Source organism: Schistocerca nitens, chromosome 10 (genome assembly GCF_023898315.1).
Source record: "Schistocerca nitens isolate TAMUIC-IGC-003100 chromosome 10, iqSchNite1.1, whole genome shotgun sequence".
NCBI classification, from domain to species: Eukaryota; Metazoa; Arthropoda; class Insecta; order Orthoptera; family Acrididae; genus Schistocerca; species Schistocerca nitens.
Window position 1 is genome coordinate 55,661,185 of NC_064623.1, and position 20,774 is coordinate 55,681,958.

The 20,774-nt window shown below is 42.3% G+C and overlaps 1 protein-coding gene across 3 annotated transcripts in view; it reads right to left on the minus strand.

Annotated features, from left to right (window-relative positions):
• The window catches only part of LOC126210465 (uncharacterized), an 87,831-nt gene that overhangs the window by 23,235 nt on the left and 43,822 nt on the right, over positions 1-20,774 (minus strand). For all 3 annotated transcript variants that reach the window (XM_049939698.1, XM_049939699.1, XM_049939700.1), the window contains 2 exons: positions 18,078-18,226; positions 15,646-15,895 (listed from right to left, as the gene is read on the minus strand). In XM_049939698.1, coding sequence (XP_049795655.1) covers positions 15,646-15,895; positions 18,078-18,226 — 399 coding nt within the window. The remainder of the gene's footprint in view (positions 1-15,645; positions 15,896-18,077; positions 18,227-20,774) is intronic.

The following is a 20,774-nucleotide window of genomic DNA, read 5'->3' on the forward strand; positions in this document are numbered from 1 at the left end:
GCTTTCGAAATGTGGTGCTACAGAAGAATGCTGAAGATAAGGTGGGTAGATCACGTAACTAATGATTGGGGAGAAGAGAAATTTGTGGCACAACTTGACTAGAAGAAGGGATCGGTTGCATGTTCTGAGGCATCAAGGGATCACCAATTTAGTATTGGAGGGCAGCGTGGAGGGTAAAAATCGTAGAGGGAGACCAAGAGATGAATACACTAAGCAGATTCAGAAGGATGTAGGTCGCAGTAGGTACTGGGAGATGAAGTAGGATAGAGTAGCATGGAGAGCTGCATCAAACCAGTCTCAGGACTGAAGACGACCACCACCACCACAACAACAACAACAACAACAACAACAACTTAATAGCGTGTTTGTCCATCTTTGGAATGAAATAGATAACTGACTCTGCATATCAGGGATCTGACGGTTTGTTGGTAGGCTCGTGCACGTATTTTGCATCAGATGCAAATGCACAGGTAGTGTAATTCGTATAAATGATGGTCCACTGATTTGCATATTCGGTGGCGGCACCTGACAGCAATATGGCTGGGTTCCACAGGATTTACTTTAGGTGAATTTGGTCACTGAGACATCACCCTGAGTTCACTATAATGCTCCTCAAGCTGCTGTAGCACGGTTCTGGCTATAAGACGCACACACTTGTACTGCTGAAAGACGACATTGCCATCGGTGAAGACATCAAGCATGAAGGGATGCAGGTGGTTCGCAGCTGTCAGCATGTCTGATTACTACCACTGGTCCCATGCAAGCACAGAAAAAAGTGTTTCATAGCATAATACTGCTCCCACCAGCCTGCATCCGTGTAGTGTGCTGCACTTATCGAGCTGCTTTTCACCTCAATGACGCCGTTTTTGGAGACGACAATCAACGTAGTGTAGCACAAATGTGATTCACTTGAAGAGACAACATGTTTACATCAATTGATGGTCAAATCCTGATGGTCCCATGCCCACTGCAATCATAAATGACAATGTCACTGGGTCAACATGTGAACGCTTAGGGGATGGTACACTGTTGATCCCCATGTTCTGTTCTGCGAAACAGTTGTGCGTGCACCAGTATTGTGCTCTTTCGGCAGAGATGCCACAGATCATCTATCCTACTTAACAGAGCAGACAAGCCTCCGAACTCCACATTCTGTGAAGAGTCGTGGACGTCCAACCATTTAGTGCCTAGTGGTAGTTTCACTGTCCTACCTCTTTCCATAGATGCCGAACATTTGACCAGCTTCACCATTTTCGAGATACTCGTTCAGAGGCTCTGCGTAATAATAATCTGCCCTTTGTCAAAATCGCTTATCTCAATGGATTTACCCATTTGCAGCCCATATCTTCCCTTGGGTGATCCCATCTGTGCCTGCCCACTTTACATACTTTTGTTACCATGTCACGTGCCTGCAATGCCATCAGGCGAATTCAAGTGTTGCGGTGGGCAGTGATCATAGGCAGTTGTATAAATTTTCTTCATTTAAAAATAAGACATTTCACATTTATGTATCAGATATTAATTGATAATAAACAACATTTGTATTCTGGTGAATGTGTTTAGGGTCTCCTCATAAACCCCTGGATCGGTTTCAACCAAATTTGGCACACAAACAGAAAACTTCTTAAGTATCAGCAATGTGGGGTTTATAACCTCTTAGCTCTGACAGGAGCAGAGATGTGGGCAAAAAAAATATAGACTGCCCTGTACGACAGGCATGTTGTGTCGGAATAGTATCAGCTTGATAAAATCATAACCAGCCGATCAGTTGCAATGGATAAAGAAATTCTTTACCTAGGTTTCGACAAATATAAATTTGTCTTCTTCAGAAGGTAGCCTAAGGATAATGAACATCCTAGCTTACATTAGAAAAGTATGAAACTTAAGACAAGAATAAATTTTAACACAAATTAGAGAACTCTTGCATTACAGAAATATGATGACAACAGGTACTTACAATTTTACATTAGTAAGGACTAATGTACCATCACCATTTTTACAATTGTCGGCATAGATCCATTTGTCAAAAATGAAAGATTGCCCTAGAATTAGGGTTTGTCACGTAAATACAAGATAGTTCATGGATCTTGCAGAGCTCACAACCGACTGAGTGTAATCGGCGCGCGTAGTTACTCTGAAACCAGGGCAGGTGGCGCTTGTGCCGAGAAACATGTGCCAATTGGCGTACAAAGACAAGTGTACATTATCAGTATTAATAACGTCCTTAGGTGAAGTGACAATAAAAAAGAAGGAAATTAACACTCCCGTTATAACAGTATGGGAGCACTGGTACAAATAATGTAGTTATACATCAAAAAAGTAGGTGGTGCTTACGCCGAGAAACTTACGCCCAGTGGCATATACAGCCAAAATAAAAAAAAATTACATTACTATATTAGTGAAGCCCAAAAACAGTATATATGTCAGAACTTTAAAATTGACAATAATGGCTCTTGTCAAGAAAGAATTACGGACATTATCCTGTTAATACACATTCATAGGGAAAACCAAAAAATTTTAGAGCCAGGCAAAATCACATAATGGCCGATGAAGTAGCAACATACATCATGAGAAAACCACCATTACATAAGTGGCAGTGAGCTTGAAGCATTGAAGGTGCATCATAGCTTCCTGAGGAAATAAATCACTAAGGTTACCAGCATTAATGTTATGCCATAAACAGTACAGGTTTAAAGTCTTCAAAAAATTGTCTACAAGCAAGGTTCAACTGGTCGTTCTGTATATTACCGTCCTTGAGCTCAAGATGTTTGAAAATTTGTAACTCTTCCCACAGATCTAGTCTACACCCTTTGACTTCTCTGTGTAGGGTAACAGAGTCTTCTAAATGCTTAGGCGTATGACCGGCTATCAGGTGGTGTTCAGCGAAAGTAGAACTGTGTATATTCGCTCCTTTTTTACCTAATAGGTGTTCTTTATATCTTGTTTTCACAGCTCTGCCTGTTTGACCAATATAGTATGAAGGACAGCTATTACAGGTTAGTTTATAAACCCGTGAATTGGAAAACCAATCGCCAGGGATCTCAACTGAATGTACAATATTTCTCATTAAACTGTTATCTGTAGAGGAGGAGACGTTGCAGTTACATTTTTTCGTTAGAAGACATTTTATCCTATACGATATATTCCCCAAGAAAGGAATAGAAATAAATTTTTTAGCTTCTTTGCTATCAGTGGGGAGGTTATTGTTCAAAGTCGAACAGTTTTGGGAAGTTTTCTTACTGAACATGTAATCAATCATATTCTGATTGTACCCATTATTAACCGCAATTGCTTTGATGACACTCAATTCTTTTTGTTGATCAGCAGGTGATAAAGGAGTAGTTACCATACGGTGAATGGCAGAATGAAAAAACACCAGTTTATGAGCTTTTGGATGAGTTGAGTCAGCAGGAATGACATTATCTGAATACGTTCCCCTACGCTCTGTAAAGAAGCACGGGACTTCATTTCCATTTTTTTTTTTGGTTACATCGACAGGGACACTTGTATAAAGACTAACGATGTCAAAGGAAACCAGTCTAGTGTCAGGTGTACATCTTACAGTTTGAAAGTTGTTGATCAACTCCTTGCTGTTTTTAACCAAAAAATTATTTTCAAATGTGAAAGAATCTCGCTAGGGCGAGTTTGTGATGTGGACTACCTATTCCATTCACTACAGGGCGAATCGGGCGATTTTGTTTATGCAGTTTAAACTGACCTCTGAGCACGGGTGGTTTCGGGTTCATATTTATAAGGCATTTTTGAGAAATGGATCTATGCCGAAAATTGTAAAAACTGTGATGGTACATTAGTCCTTACTAATGTAAAATTGTAAGTACCAGTCGTCGTTATCATATTTCTGTAATGCAAGAGTTCTCTAATTTGTGTTAAAATTTATTCTTGGCTTAAGTTTCATACTTTTCTAATGTAAGCTATGATGTTCATTGTCCTTAGGCTACCTTCTGAAGAAGACAAATTTATATTTGTCGAAACCTAGGTAAAGAATTTCTTTATCCATTGCAACTGGTCGGCTGGTTATAATTTTATTACGTGGAACCGTTGCTGTTGTGCAGCTATGTTCAAAATATTGAAGTATCAGCTTGCTTTACTGACAAGCTTTGGAGGGCAGCCTATATGTCAGGGGGCAAGAAAAGGTTTATTAGCACCTGATGTGCAGGCTACCTTGCATAACAGGTGTGTTGTGTCAGAAGTATTGACCTGCTTTACTGACCTGTTTTGCAAGGGCTACAAGTGGGCATGGGAACAGCTGGGAGAAAAAAGAAGGAAGATTACGGTTTAATGTCCCATCAACATCGACCTGTGAGAGGGTGGGGTAAGGTTGAGATGGATATAGTATATGGTGGACAGAGAGAGGGGTGAGGAGGCAACAGACATAGAAAGGGGATGCTGTTCAGACGAGTTAAATGCTACATGCTTGGCTACAGATGACTATCAGCACTCTGGATTATTGTTTACATTAAGAAGCAATATGCCTTTTTCGGAAATACAGAAGCGTCCGATCTTACCCGTCGGCTTTGACCCATGACGTCACAAATACCGCGGAAACGAGTATAAACAATTCCAATATGGCGGATATAAAAACATCGCATACGTATTGTAAACACTGAAATACACAAGTTTCACAAAAAGCCTAATGACTGTAACGGGACAAGCGTGGGAAATTAGGGGTTTTTGGGTGCGGAGAAACTAAATATACAGAAATGTAGCGACCGACCGCCATTCAAAACCACGCAAAACAACGAAGTAAATCAACATCACAAAACTGACCAAATACCAATACGTGTTTAAAGAACATGTATACGTAATATGAAGCAATTTGATGAACATATTGATCAAATCAATATTTTCGAATCATAGGCGGCCGCTGCCGCGGCCGCATTCCAAAAAAAAACTCCCAACCTAACCTCAAGTGGGCTACGCTACAGATCAATATGTTCATCAAATTGCTTCATATTACGTATACATGTTCATTAGTGTCAAATCAATATTTTCGAATCATAGGCGGCCGCTGCCGCGGCCGCATTCCAAAAAAAAAACTCCCAACCTAACCTCAAGTGGGCTACGCTACAGATCAATATGTTCATCAAATTGCTTCATATTACGTATACATGTTCATTAGTGTCAAATCAATATTTTCGAATCATAGGCGGCCGCTGCCGCGGCCGCATTCCAAAAAAAAACTCCCAACCTAACCTCGTATTCAGGGCTACGCTACAGATCAATGTGTAGGTCCCTTACGTGAGGGGTCAAAGCCGACGCGTGAGATCGGATGTTTCCAACCTATACCCAATACACAAAACATACATAAATAACCAAAAAAAAAAAACGGAACTTACCTCAAAAAAGTTCCAGCTCCACAAACTAGATTGGCCACCACAATCACACACAAATGCACACACGCACGCACGCACAGACACACACACACACACACACATACAAAAACACACACACACACACACACCAACGAAAAAATACTGAAGTAAAATAAAAACCCAACCCACCCAAACGTCAACCCCCTCCCCCACAACTCCAAAATACAACACACAAACACTATACAACAAAATAAACCACCCACCCACCTACCCAGCCCACCCTAACTAACCACTTTCGGTCTATACATTTTACCCACAGCCCTTAAAAAAACCCGAAGAATGCAATAGCCCTCTGGGACACTCTTCCGCCAACAGTACTCATCTAAATGAGACTGAAGGTTGGAAGAGCGCCTCTTCCCCCTCCCAAGAACTGACTTAACCGCTCCCCACATCCCCTCAATTGTGTTAGTGCAAGGCCCAGTATCATAATTCTTAAACTCTAGACTGTGGTTCACTACTAAATGATTAAATCCCCTCTCACCCAACCCCCTATATGAAGAAAACGCATCTGAAACTACTGTGGACCCCAGCTCTACATACTCCTCAATTAACCCCACTAATTCAGGCTTCGACCTCCCCTCCACAATCCTAAAAACACATTCAGTACCCCCACCCCCCTGAACAACAGCCCCCCACACCCAAAGACCAGCCACAGACTTCCCCCTCCCATACTTCCTTTTACCAAACTGCGACTCATCCACCTCCACAAGCACCCCATGCCCACCCAACTTACCCCTGTACTTAATAAATTCGGAACACACCTCGCGGCAAAAGGAATACCAGTCTAAAACAGTCCTCTCACTCACACCAGTCTCAAACGCGCAAAAACTCTGTCCGCAACTGTAACAAAAATAATACGTAATAAGCACAATCTCACGCATGGCCAATCTAGACTTCTCGAACCAGGTACCACGCCTTACAGAACGCCATATGCCATCTTTCCGGCAACACCACATGTATCCGTCCCTGGTCCGAGAGTCCGGAACTTTAACCAATTTCATAGGTTCACGGCACACACCGCACTTCACGACCTCGGCAATTAAGCCAAATAGCTGAAGAAATTTAATCAGCTCTAAAGCTGTCTCCCCCATCATAGCCCTCAACCGAGAACTATTAATCCGGTCTTTCATATCCATTCCTGAACAAAAAACCACAACCGAATACACTTAATAACAAACTCACCCGACGTACAGCAATGAGCATTAAATTAACCATTAACTCACTATTAGAAATTCCGCTTCAAATCCAACACCTGAGCAACAGAAAACTGACCCCACCACACGAAACAAACGAAACAAACGAAAACCATGAACACACCACCAGAGAGCACGACAAAGAAAAACAAGACATCTACAAACACGCCACAATCGCAAATCAAACTCCGCGCCGTAATGACGTCACACACCACAACACGCTTACGTCACGGGTCAAAGCCGACGGGTAAGATCGGACGCTTCTGTTGACCCCCTTTTTCTATGTTGATATTCCTACCTGGAGTTTCTATTGTTTTATTTTGCAATACATTATTAAGGCAGACCAAGTAACTTTTATTGAGTGCTACACTACACACAGATACGTGACACTATTGTTCCACATAGTTACTAAGTCCCTGTAAACAACAGTCACAACGTTCTAACATTCACTCATTTTCTCGAGCAGATATCTGGGCTTAGTCACAGGGGCAGTCGAGAAATGATTTCAACAGATTAATTTGTCATCTTGGAAAGTCTATACAATTTAGGAATACTTAAACCATTAGAACATGGGCATACACGTATGTAAAGTACAAGAAGCACACAGTGTCTGTCCTAAAAGTTCCCGGAATGATTTTTGGTAGTTGGCAACGCTGGCTGGCAGGGTGGAGCTTTGGGTGGAGTAGTTGGTGGGGGATCTAAGCTTTGAAAAGATACTAGTGTCAGTCGCCTGCGGGCAGTTGTTGAGGAAGGGTCACACTCCATGCACCCTCGTCGAGAAAAACTGGACCAGTTTTTGGAGCAGTGTTATGCAATTCTTTGTGAAACTGGGCAAAACTGGGGCAGAGAAGTTTGAAATGCTTTGAGAAGAGTATTGTGATGGGGTAATGAAACAAAGCCAAACTTTTATGTGGCACAAAAGGTTCCGGGAAGATCTGGAGTCAATCAACTATTATGTCTGCTCGGGATGCCCATCGACATCACAGACAGACAACTCGGTGCAAAAAGTGCATCATGTTGTGGACAAGGACCAATGATTAAGTGTTTGGATGACTGCAGAGACAGCAGAAGATCCAAAAGCAACCTTCCGTGGCATTTTAACTGTGGATTTTCAAATGAGGAAGGCCTGCATGAAAATGGTGTCAAAGGTACTGAGGAGTGGGATGAAGGTGCAGCATTTGTTGGGTGCCAAAAGTACTGACGAGTGGGATGAAGGTGCAGCATTTGTTGCCAGGAATTGCATGAGCACTATGAAATGAGCCCAGACTTTTTGGACACAGTGATCAAAGGGGATGAGACATAGATTTTTTTAGTACAATCCCAAAACAAAACATCAGAGCAGCGAGTAGCACACCAAGGAGTCTCTCGCCTGAAGAAAGTAACCATGACCAAATAGCAAATCAAAGCAATGCTCACTGTGTTTTGTTGGCAGAGAAAGTGTAGTTCACAGTGAACTTGTGCCACAAGAACAAGCAGTCAACAAGGTGTTTTACTGCGAAGTGCTCAAATGGTTGCGCAACTGGGTTTGACACATCCAAAAAGAAGTTCGTAACAATTGGATCGTGCACCATGACAATGCATCAAGCCAAACCGTGCTCATTGTCTTCGAGTTGCTGGTCAAAATGGGTGTGGCAATGCAGCTCCAGCTGCCATACAGTCCCAGTCTGCCACTAGCGGATTGCTTTTTGTTCTCAAGAATCAAAAGAACCTGAAAGGAACTCAGTATGGGACACTGGAGGTAGTAAAAGCATCTTCAACAACTGCACTGAAGGAACCTTCAATGATTGAATGAAGTGTTGGCAACAGCGCATTGAAGCAGGAGGAGAATACTTTGAAAAGTTCTGAAAATATTGCATAAATGATGTTACAAAAATTCATTACTGGAACTTCTGGGCCCCACCTTTGTAACAAAAACTTAATATTGGTTTACCACATGTCATGTCAATACTTTAATCAACGAAGCATAATTTTAAGAGATATAGCAAAGTGTACATGTGTTGGTTACAACCATAGATATATTGTGGCATTCTGCTTTCTTGAAGAAGGCATTGAAATGTGCGAAACCAATCCTGAGTACACCTTTTTAACAGACCTCTCATACTTCACACAGATTTAGGAATATGCTCTAATTATCTGTACATTCCTACAGTTTTAGACTTCCAAAGAAAACAGACGAATCTATCAGAATCAGTTAAGTGAAACAAATATTACAATTGTGCAGCTGACAACTGAATTTTATTTTGAAAAAATTTATACCACTTTCGCTAAAAAATAACAGCTACGAATAAAATCATAATTGAAAAACTTATTTATAACCGTTACTCAGTTATATAAGGGCTGAAGAATGTATTAGTCAGGTGGCAGATTTTGAGTCTAAGATGCACTATATTTCAACCAGTGTTTTGCGCAATATTCATGTTATAATCGGTAACGAGACAATACATGTTCTTGAGACATGAAATATGGTGTTTCATTCCACAGTTTGAATCACAAACTGGACCTCTCACCAATCTAAAAGAACATGCCCACTTCGTCAGCTAAGTATTCATTAAGTTTCTGTATATTTTTCCTGTCTGAACAGTATGTACCACTAAAACTGTCTTGAATTAATAGCACTGTTGCAGCTATCTATTTAGCTGTAGATAGGAGGGTATATATGCTATACAGTGCTTGTTTAGAATGGCGAAGTTGGTTAAGAATCCTACCAATTATGAGATTTGCTCTGTAATTCATTTTCTGATCGTCAAAAACAGTAAACCTGTCAACATTCATCAACAGATTGTGAGGTTTACAGAGAAACAGATCACTGAGTCAACGGTAACAAGATGGGTCTGACAATTCAATGGTCATGATCAACTGATCGATTACTAACAAAGGGGGCATCCATGTTTAGATAATGAAGAATTGGTCTGTACAGTTTAAGAACTCAGAGGAAAACAGTTTATAACATCCCATCACCCTAAGAACTCTGCACAAATTTCAAGATCCCTTCTTCATGAAACTTTCTGAAAAACTAAATTATCAAAAGCTTTCTGTTCGTTGGGGGCCAAAAACCAACAGAGCACAGAAAAAGGAAACAGTACCTGATCCATGCATGTTACAACAAAAATTGTGATGATTTTCTAAGCAAGAGCGTGACTGGAGATGAGCATGGGTCACTTGAATAACACTCAATCTTAACAATCAACAGATTGGAGGCACACGGCATCACCAATGGAGACTTTAGCAGACAATCACCTTCACACCTCAAAAGGTCATGTGCACAGCCTTTTGGGATAGACACAGCATTCTCCTGGTGCATTTTTTACTGTGAGGTGAAAAATAAAAGAAAATGTTTACTGTGGGACTTTTGAAACTGCATCGTACAATACAAAATAAGCACTGGAGACAGCTCACAAACTGTATTGTTTTGATTCATGACAGTTCTAGAACTCTCACTGCTGACAAGACATCACCGCTTGCAGAACTTTGGGTGGAACCAGTTTGACTCCCCCCTCCCATACAGCTCTGATCTTACCCCTAGCAAATTCCTTCTCTTTCTGCACATGAAAAAGTTTCTTGGGGGTCAAAAATTTCATCAACGATGAGTTCAAAAAACTTGTTACAATAAAAAACACACAAACACGCAATGTGATCAAAAGTATCCGGACACCCCCAAAAACATTTGTTTTTTGTATTAGGTGCATTGTACTGCCACCTACTTCCAGGTACTCCATATCAGTGACCTCAGTAGTCATTAGGCATAGTGGGAGAGCAGAATTGGGAGCTCTGCGGAACCCACAAACTTCAAATGTTGTCAGGCGACTGGGCATCACTTGTGTCATATGACTGTACACGGAGATTTCTGCACTCCTAAATATCCCTAGGTCCACTGTTTTCGATGTAATAGTATAGTGGAAATATGAAGGGACACGTACAGCACAAAAGTGTACAGGCCGACCTTATCTGTCGGCTGACAGAGACTGCCGACAGTTGAAGAGTGCCGTAATGTGTAACAGGCAGACATCTATCCAGACCATCAGACAAGAATACCAAACTGCATCAGAATCCAGTGCAAGTACTATGACAGTCAGGAGGTGAGAAAACTTTGATATCATGGTCGAGCGGCTGCTCATAAGCCACACATCATGCTGCTAAATGCCAAACGACACCTTGCTTCGTGTAAGGAGCGTAAACATTAGACAATTAAACAGTGGAAAAATGTTGTGTGGAGTGATTAATCACGGTACACAATGTGACGATCCAATGGCATGGTGTGTGTATGGCGAATGCCCGGTGAATGTCACCTTCCAGCGTGTGTAGTGCCAAAAGTAAAATTTGGAGGCGGTGGTGTTATGCTGTGGTTGTGTTTTTCATGGAGGGGGCTTGCAGCCCTTGTTGTTTTGCGTGGCACTATCACAGCACAGGCCTACATTGATGTTTTAAGCACCTTCTTGCCTCTCACTGTTGAAGAGCAATTCAGGGATGGCGAATGCATCTTTCGACACGATCGAGCACGTGTTCATGATGCACGGCGTTTGGTGGAGTGGTTACATGACAATAACATCCCTGTAATGGACTGGTCTGCACAGAGTCCTGACATGAATCCTATAGAACACCTTTGAGATTTTTTGGGACGCCGACTTTGTACCAGGCCTCACCAACTAACACTGATACCTCTGCTCAGTGCAACACTCCAGCACTCCTTGAAGAATGGGCTGCCATTCCTCAAGAAACCTTCCAGCACCTGATTGAATGTATGCCTGCGAGAGAGTGCAAGGCTAAGGGTGGGCCAACACCATACTGGATTCCAGCATTACCGATGGAGGGCACCACGAACTTTTAAGTCATTTTCAGCCAAATGTCCAGATACTTTTGATCACAGTGTATATAAGATACCAATGACTTCCTCCAACTCGCCACAGTTCCTGTTCCCTTACCACTCCTGATTTCACCTCCCTCTACACTAACATCCCCAATGCCCATGGCCTTGCTGCTGTTGAACACTGCTTTTCCCAACAGCCAACTGTCTGCAAACGTATAACGTCCTTCCTGGTCAGCAAGACCAACTTTAACTTCACTCACAATTACTTCTCCTTTGAAGGCATCACTTACTAACAAATCTATGGTACAGTAATGGGCACTCACATGGCACCATGCTATGCCACCCTATTCACAGGCTACCTACAGGAATCCTTCCCAACCCTCCAGAATCCCACACTCCTCACCTGGTTTGCACTCACTGATTACATCTTTGTGATCTGGACTGACGGTGAAGACATCCTATCCACATTCCTCCAAAACCACAATACCTTCTCCACCATTAGCTTTACCTGGTCCTCCCTAAACCAGCAATTTACCTTCCTCAACACCCGCCCCTGGTAGCTGGGTGGTCAGCGTGACAGAATGTCAATCCTAAGGGCCCACAGAATGTCAATCCTAAGGGCCCGGGTTCGATTCCGGGCTAGGTCGGAGATTTTCTCTGCTTAGGGACCGTGTGTTGTGTTGTCCTAATCATTATTATTTCATCCCCATTGACACGCAAGCCACTGAAGTGGCATCAAATCGAAAGACTTGCACCTGGCGAACAGTCTACCTGAAGGGAGACCCTAGTCACACGACATTTACATTTATTTACCTTCCTCAATGCTGACCACCTCAAGGATGGCTACATCAGCACCTCCATCTCCATCAAACCTACCGAACACCAGCAATACCTCCACTGTGACAGCTGCCATCCACTCCATCCCAAGAAATCCCTTCCATACAGCCTACAGGATCAAACAGGTAAAAACACACGGCCTAGTAGAAATCCTTGGATAACATCAGAGAGATTGAATTTAATTGATGAAAAGAGAAAATTTTAAAATGCAGCAAATGAAGCAGGCAAAAGGGAATACAAACTTTTAAAAAATGAGATTGACAGTAAGTGCAAAATTACTGAGCAGGCGCGATGAGAGGACAAATGTCAGGATTTAGAAGTAAATTTCACTAGGGGAACGTTTAACAGGGCTTACAGGAAAATCCAAGAGGCCTCTGAGAAAAACTGAAGCAGCTGTATGAGTACTAAGAGCTCAGATAGTGAACAAGTCCTAAGCAATGAAGGGAAAGCTGAAAGTTGTAAGGAATATACAGAGGGCCTATACAAGGAGGATGAACTTTAAAGCAATACTATAGAAAGGGAAGTAGATGTACGTGAAGATGAGATAGGAGATATGGTACTGCAAGAAGAATTTGACGGAACTCTCAAAGACCTAGGTCTAAAGTAGGCCCTGGGAGTAGACGATGTTCTGTCAGAATTACTGATAGCCTCAGGAGAGAAACCCATAACAAAATTCGTACATCCGGTGTGCAAGATGTTTGAGATAAGCAAATACTAACACAAATTTTTTACAGAAGAACGGAAAAACTGGAAGATGACTGGGGATGATCAGTTTGGATTCCAGAGAAATGTGGGAACATGCGAGGCAATACTGACCCTATCCTTATCTTAGAATATAGGTTAAGGAAAGGCAAATCTACATTTATAGCACTTGTAAATTTACAGAAAGCTTTTGACAATATTGGTTGAAATACTCTGCTTGAAATTCTGAGGGCGTAAAATACAGGGAGCTAAATGCTATTTACAGCTTATACGAAACAGACAGCACTAGTAAGAGTCGAGGGGAATGAAAAAGAGGCAGCAGTTAAAAAGGGAGTGAGACAGGGCGGTAGCCTAACCCCTGTACACTGAGCAAGCAGTAACAGAAACTAAAGAAAAATATGAAAGGTAGGAAGTCATTTCTGAAGGAATTTGTCTGGAGTGTAGCCGTGTATGGAAGTGAAACACGGACAATAAACAGTTTAGATACAAAGAGAATAGAAGCTTTCGATATGTGGTGCTACAGAAGAATGCTGAAGATTCGGGGAACTAATGAGAAAGTACTGAATGGAACTGGGGAGAAGAGAAATATGTGGTACAACTTCACCAAAAGCAGGGATTGGTTGATAGGGGACATTCTAAGGCATCAGGGGACCACCAATTTAGTATTGCAGGGGAGTGCATGGGGTAAAAATTGTAGAGGGAGTCCAGCAGATGAAAACTGTAAGCATAATAAGAAAGATGTAGACCACAGTAGTTATTCGGGGATGATGAAGCTTGCACAGGACAGAGCAGCATGAAGAGCTGCATCAAACCAGTCTTTGGACTGAGGACAACAGCAGCCTAGATTCCCATGGTCATCGCATCTGTTGAGATGAGCAGTCCCTCTCCAAATATGCCGAAGGTCTCACTGAGACGTCCACAGACTAAAATAACCTACCAAACCTTGTAAAGAAATAGATCTCCCATGCCTTGTTTCTCCTGTCACCTCCTTCCTCCCACATACACATTGTCTCATCTCTTGACTCAAGTTCCACCCAGGAATCACATTCTCCACCAGAGTTTCAGCTACCTCTCATCATGCCCTGAAATGAGGAATATCCTACCCTCTACTCTTCCCATTCCCTCCACAATGGCACCTATGGAACATCCTTGGCTATCCCGACTTCACTGCTGCTCCCAAACCCTTGTCTCACAGCTCATACACCTGCAACAGACCTGTCCCACACATTGTCCCACTAGCACCTACTCCAGTCCACTCACAGGGATCTCCTCTCCCATCACAAGCTGAACTCCCCCTAAAAGCAGCCATATGATCTACAAACTAAGCTGCAATCATTGTGCTGCTTTTCATGTGAGCATGACAACTAACAAGCTGCCTGTCTACACGAATGGTCACATCTAAACTGCAGTTACGAGACAGCTGGTCCATCCAGTTGCTGAACATCCTTCCCAACACAATGTACTTCACTGCAATGACTGATTCACAACATGTGCCATCTGGATGGATCCTATCTACCAACACCAGTTTTTCAGAACTGTGCAGGTGGGAACTTGTCCTACAGTATATCATTCATTCCTATAATCCCCCTCGCATCGACCTTCGCTACCCCCAGTCCTCCAGCTCCCCTTCCCTGCTCTCTCTCCATCATTACACACACCTTCTATTCTGCCAATGCATCCACTCATCCCTTTTCTACTCCCACACCCCCCCCCCCCTAGTCCACCTCCCCCCCCCCCCACCACCACCACCAGCTTCCCCACACATCATCCCAACTGGGGGCAACTAACAGCCCTATCCTGTCTACACCACGTCCTTTCATGCTCTCGCAGGTAGCATAACACCTCCTGTCACCTCTCGCTTCCTATACCTCCCCAGCCCACGCCGTCTCCGTACCCTCCCTAGCCACCTCAGACTGTTGCTCACAGCAGACATAGTCACAGCCCGCAGTCCGGCCACAGCGGGCAGAGACTGGCCTTGTGTGTGTGTGTGTGTGTGTGTGTGTGTGTGTGTGTGGAATGTGAGTGTTGAGTGTGTGCTTTTTATTTTCAAAGAAGGCATTTCGGCCGAGAGCTTAAACATTTTGCAGTCTTTTGATTGCATCTGTCTGCAACTCAATGCCACCTCTATGTGGTGAGTAGCGACCCATCCTCTTCATAATGTTACTATTTCATCCTAGTTTTTCCATTGTCTGACATTATCACAAGGCTGACACACACAATGCAATGTTCTATGAGGAAAGCATACAAAGACTTGTGCCACATTATGACAGGTGCCTACAGAACTTCCTTTCTGGATGGGCCTTGTGTAATTTTCTTACTAATGTACTATAGATGCACTTGAAATTTCCAATGTTTTGTTCCCATCTGCAGAAGACCCCTTCAGAAGGGCAGAGGGAGCTGTAGGAGGATGAGGTGATGCGGAGAAGGGGAAGGATAGGTGGTCGGACTGTGGCTTTCTACTGTCAGACACAGCCAAATGCACTTTAATTTCAAGATTAAGTGACATCACATCTACGTATGGATGTAGACTAATGGGGAAACACTTCAATGAACAGCACATCACATTATGCTGAAGTCATACCTTGAAGCCAAACACCTCTCCACAAGGGATCCTCTGCAGATGGATACAAAATGCTAAGGCATAACAACGGAGACTGAGTAAAATTCAAACTGAAATATACAAAAAACAGACTTTTCTTGCATACGTGCAGCTTACCAATTAATTATGTGAACGGATACGCCATTACGAGTGATGGGTCTCTTTGCAAAAATCTGTGTATATAGCTTGCACCTCCAGAAGCGAACTAGACGAGCTTTCGGTAAACCCATACGAATGCCAACAAGATCCCAAAATTGATGTTTGATATTCAGATGTCCACGAAATTCCTCCACATGGTCAACACCGCAGACAGTTACCAGCAGACGCACCATTTCCTCCACCTTTTCGTATGTCCAAACAATTTTTTCTGAAAAACAAAAATACAGTTTCATCAATAATGGGAGGGGTAGTGGCAGCAAATGACACAGATTAAGTGTTGGATGGAAAAGAAAAGTCACGAAGTGTTTTAGTTTCTGCCAACATATAAAATGTTTAAATAACTTACGGGACAGTAGCCAGGTGATGTTTACAACAACTGCTGACATTTCAACAGGAACACATCACCACAGTCAAGGCATAAATACAATAAGAGAGCAGTGAGTGAGGAAATTTAAGCCCTCAGTAGATACGGCTATTCCAACTAAGAACTGTAACACACAACATGGGCGCAGGCGCGCACAGTGAAGTACTAGCACCAGCACAAAACCTAAATAACTAGCACCTGCACACACAAGATAGATCCAGAATCAAAAGTTATTGATAGCTAATATGAACTACCAACGTGTGAGGGAGTGGAATTAACTTTACCCTCTGTATGGACAGAGAAAGAGCAGGACAATGAGCAGAAATTGGGCAAAAACCTTCACCTCTATTTACAAGATTCCTTGCTAACTCACTCTCAACTGCATCCTTAACAACTCTGTCCCAGCAACCAGAAGTGCATAACAGAAACTCTATTATATTCCATAAGATGTCTGGTACCAATGCAATGTACTACAATAGCAGATTTTCTCGGTTGTTTTCAGTGTTTGTGGCACTTAGAAACAATACACTGGTCCTCCACGGTCCTGATGGTCTGACCAATGTCGTGACATGCCAACACTGCAAGAATATGATAGACAGCCACCTAGCACAAACTGAGATCATCCTTTACAGAACCTAAAAGGCCTCTAATCTTAATTGGTGGTCAGGAAACACACTTCACACTATGTTTCTACAGAACAGGAGAAAGTCTGTCAGAAATGCTATCTTCATAATGCAAAGGGAGGAAGCAGAAACAAAGAGAAACCTCAAATGCCAAAGCAGAGGAAGGGGAGAAGATGGAGAATGAAGAAAGAAAGAAAAACATGTGAGGGACTGTTGCAATGCCAGGCTATCTAAAGTGCAACAAGCATTCCTGAAAATATCCAAGACAAGTTCCCAAGTGAGGGGAAAAAGAAGAGCAGGAGGATGGATACGCAGCACAGAAAGGGAAGAGATGCTTCAAAGGCTGGGGGCCCACGGTAGCCAAGCACGAACTCACCAAAGCATTGTGAGCCCACAGGGGGCAACAAACACTGTCTGGGTGGTGCAATCGTTAACTCATCTGCCTAGTAAGCAGGAGATGCTGGGTTCAAGTCCTGGTCGAGCTCCAATTTTCATTCATTGCTTCTGACACTGTATAAAACCCCGATGCAGCTGACATTAGTTGCTTCTCTTTCCTTTCCTTTCCTCCCCTCCACATTCAGTTTACATAATAGTGGATAGAGTCTTGAGGAGAGATTGTAAAACAAATTCAGTAAAAGTAAAACAAGGGTAACAGAATGTAGTCCTTTTAAATCGGGTGATGCTGAGGAAACTGGAATTGGAAATAATGAAAGTAGTAAATGACTTGTGCTATTTGGGCAGCAAAGTAATTGAAGATAGCCCAAGGAGAGAGAATATAAAATGTAGATTGACTATAGAAGGAAAAAAAATCTGAAAAACAAAGATTTGTTAATATCTAATGCAAGTTTACATGTTAAAAACTCTTTTGTGGAGGTATTTGTCTGGTGTGTAGTCTTGTATGGAAGTGAAATGCATACAATAAGCAATTTAGACAAAAAGATAGAAGCAGCTTTTGTCATGTGGTGCTACAGAAGAATGTTTAAGATTAGATGGGAATATTCAATAACAAATGAGGTACTAAACTGAATTGGGGACAGAAGAAATTTGTGCCACTACTTGAGTAGTACAAGTGACTGGTTGATAGGACACATCCTGAGGCATCAAGGAATTGTCAATTTTGTATTGGTGGGAAATGTACAGCATAAAAATTGTAGAGGGAGAACAAGAGATGAATACAGTAAGTGGGTTCAAAAGGATGTAGGCTGCAGTAGCTACTCTAAGATGAAGAGACTTACACAGGATTGACCGGTATGGACAGCTGCATCAAGCCCTTTTTGGACTGAAGACTGCTACTACTAGAACAACAATTTTTTTCTATTACAGAAGTGACAGGTCACCATACATGTAATCTACCTAACACCTTACTGGATAAAGGCAACAAGTGAACAGCAAGAAAATCTTACCCGGCATTTCTCCATTCTTCGCCAGAAGCACACACCTCCTGTAGACTGACATCCTATCCCTACCAAGGATTTTTGCAAGTTCCTTGTACTTGTTTTTTCCCTTCGTCTCCATATACATTTTTATTAGCTTGTCCTCATGCTTTGTGAACCTGTGGACAGACACGAGCCAGTTTGATTAGCACAAAATATTTCTCAAATCATTAAAATGTGTACAATGTAGATGGAAAAGGATTAAAAGGCAGTTCTAAGAGTGCTAAAATGTGTTATTTCCAATTAGTCATCCAAAAAGTTATGAAATAGGTACAAATATATGGCTTCACAGTGATATGTACTGATAAAATTCTCCTAAGCTTCTAGCTGTGTCAAATGGTTAGAAAGCCATGAGCTTTCAGCTGAGTGTTCCTCGGCTATTGTCAAGTGATGACGGTCATGAACTGTTGCTGCTGACCTTAGGCAGCAGTGCCACTGCCCGACACATCATTGAGGCCATGTAAGGCAAAGTTTTCATTGCAAGACTGCCACACCCTCTTCAACCAGCTGCAGGATTTATTGAGGGAGTTTCAGAAACTTTAACTCTGATGCTTTTTTTTTCTATCTCACAAACCATTTTTTCATTTAATGAAAGATGCTGCGTCAAAAGCAATCGGGTGTTCATTTTCCAGAGCACATTTTGCTACTGGTGACATCTCACGACACAGTAGGTAAAAACACTTCTTGTATTCTATATTGTACAGCTCAACAATGTGTCATGTCTGTTCAGACTGAAACTGTTCACATTCACACAGTATTTTGTGTAATACTGGTGCTCTGATGCCTATATTGTGAAAGGAGATGGCATAATCCTATAAGCATAAGTGTTTCCTAAACCAGTATGACACAGTTCTGAAATAAAAAATATAATGAAATAAGCATGCTTCACTCAAGTAAACTTTATAGTGGAATTCTGTATTTGCTAAACAAAGGTCAGCAGAACCACAGCTGCCTTACGTGAGGAAACACTCTAGTGCAGTTTTCATTTATCAACATCATTTTGACTGTTAAATATTATGAAATATTGTAATTAACAAAAAATCTGAATAGTTATGCATCAATCGATACGACTACACTTATGTCTAGCGAGTTGGCCAGGTGTGGCATGGAGTTATATATCTGCCAACACCAGGTAATGTGGGTGAACAACAGCAACATGTCTGAAGCTTGCCCACAGCATCAGGTCTCACTTGTCTCAGTGCCCTGATGTGTTCTTTGTGATCTTTGGTGGACTTATTTATGATGATCTGGAATATTTAGCGATTTTCTTGACAATGGTTTGGACTCTGTTATTCCCTGCCATAACCATTTGGGTCGCAGATGAGTATGTCTACTTCCCTAATGCGGTACTGTCTTCACTGTCCTTTTGACCACACACTGCATATTCCGTGAGCAAACTGACAGTCGTGTGAGCACTGACAGAGTGGTCCATATTCAAATGTTTACTAGTCTGATGAACTTACAGTGTTCTCCAGGAGTAATGTTTGAGTTACTCACTAAATCTCCAGAGCACTTTAACGGCCAGAGGTAGCCACCTCCAGAAATCTTTGTTTCTGGTTATTTCAAAAGAGTAAGGATCTGTGTTATTAAAGAAGCAGTCTTACAAAAGTACTAATATACAGGGCTTCCATGAAGTCGTCCTATTATTTCAAAAAAATCATAACCTGCGATCTATTAGAAACATGATTGGCTGTAAAATGTTTAGGAGCTTACAAAGAGGTTTTTGTTTCTTTGTCTGTTAAAGATTTGGTGTGGACTCCTTAAAAATGGTAACAGAACACGAGAAGGCACAATGTGTCATGTGGTATGCAGACTCCAAATCTGTGAGGACCATATTGTTGAATTATTGACAACAGTATGGGAGGGAACCACTACCAAAAACTAGTCTAATAAGACAGTTCAAGAACTTTGGAGGCAGGTAATGTCTAAGGCCTCCTTCAAAGTCGACGTCCCCCATATCTCGAGCATGCACTGACAGAGTGCAAGCTCCATTTCAACATAGAACCCAAAAGTAAATTCATCGTGTATCATGTAAATTGCAGGAAGCAAGATCGATTGTCCATAAAATGGATGGGACATGATGTTTGAATAGCAGGACCTCCACTCACTCCCAACAACCCGCCACCAGACATTTTTTGTGGGGTTACATGAAGGACCGCGCGTGCAGAACACCAGACAACAACATAGCTGTCCTCCGTGCAAGAATCAATGAAGCAATCAGAACTGTTAATGCTTCAGTGCTCACCCATATATGGGCAGCACTCTAATATCGCATTGATGTGCAACAAGCGATGAGTGGGACACATATTTAAATTCTGGTGAAACCAAAAGGAACTTTGATTGCTACTAAACATTTTACAGCAAGCCACAATGCTCTGTCTCTAATAGTTTCCACGTTTCACTAGTCCCTGTCTTCCACTTACCTCTCCCTCCTCCTATTCCCACTCCAGCACAACACAGCCTTTTATTTGACCAATGTGCCCACTAGCCCTTTTCCCTTCTCCATCCCCACCCCCCTCCAAACTTCACAATTGCACTTACTAGCCCTACCCTGCCCCCCACGCCTCTGCACACATTTACAAGCAGCACTACAGCTGCCCCCACCCCACCCTGTTCTCCCCCTTCCCCACCTCATGCTGCCTCCTTACCTGCAACCACAATCACAAA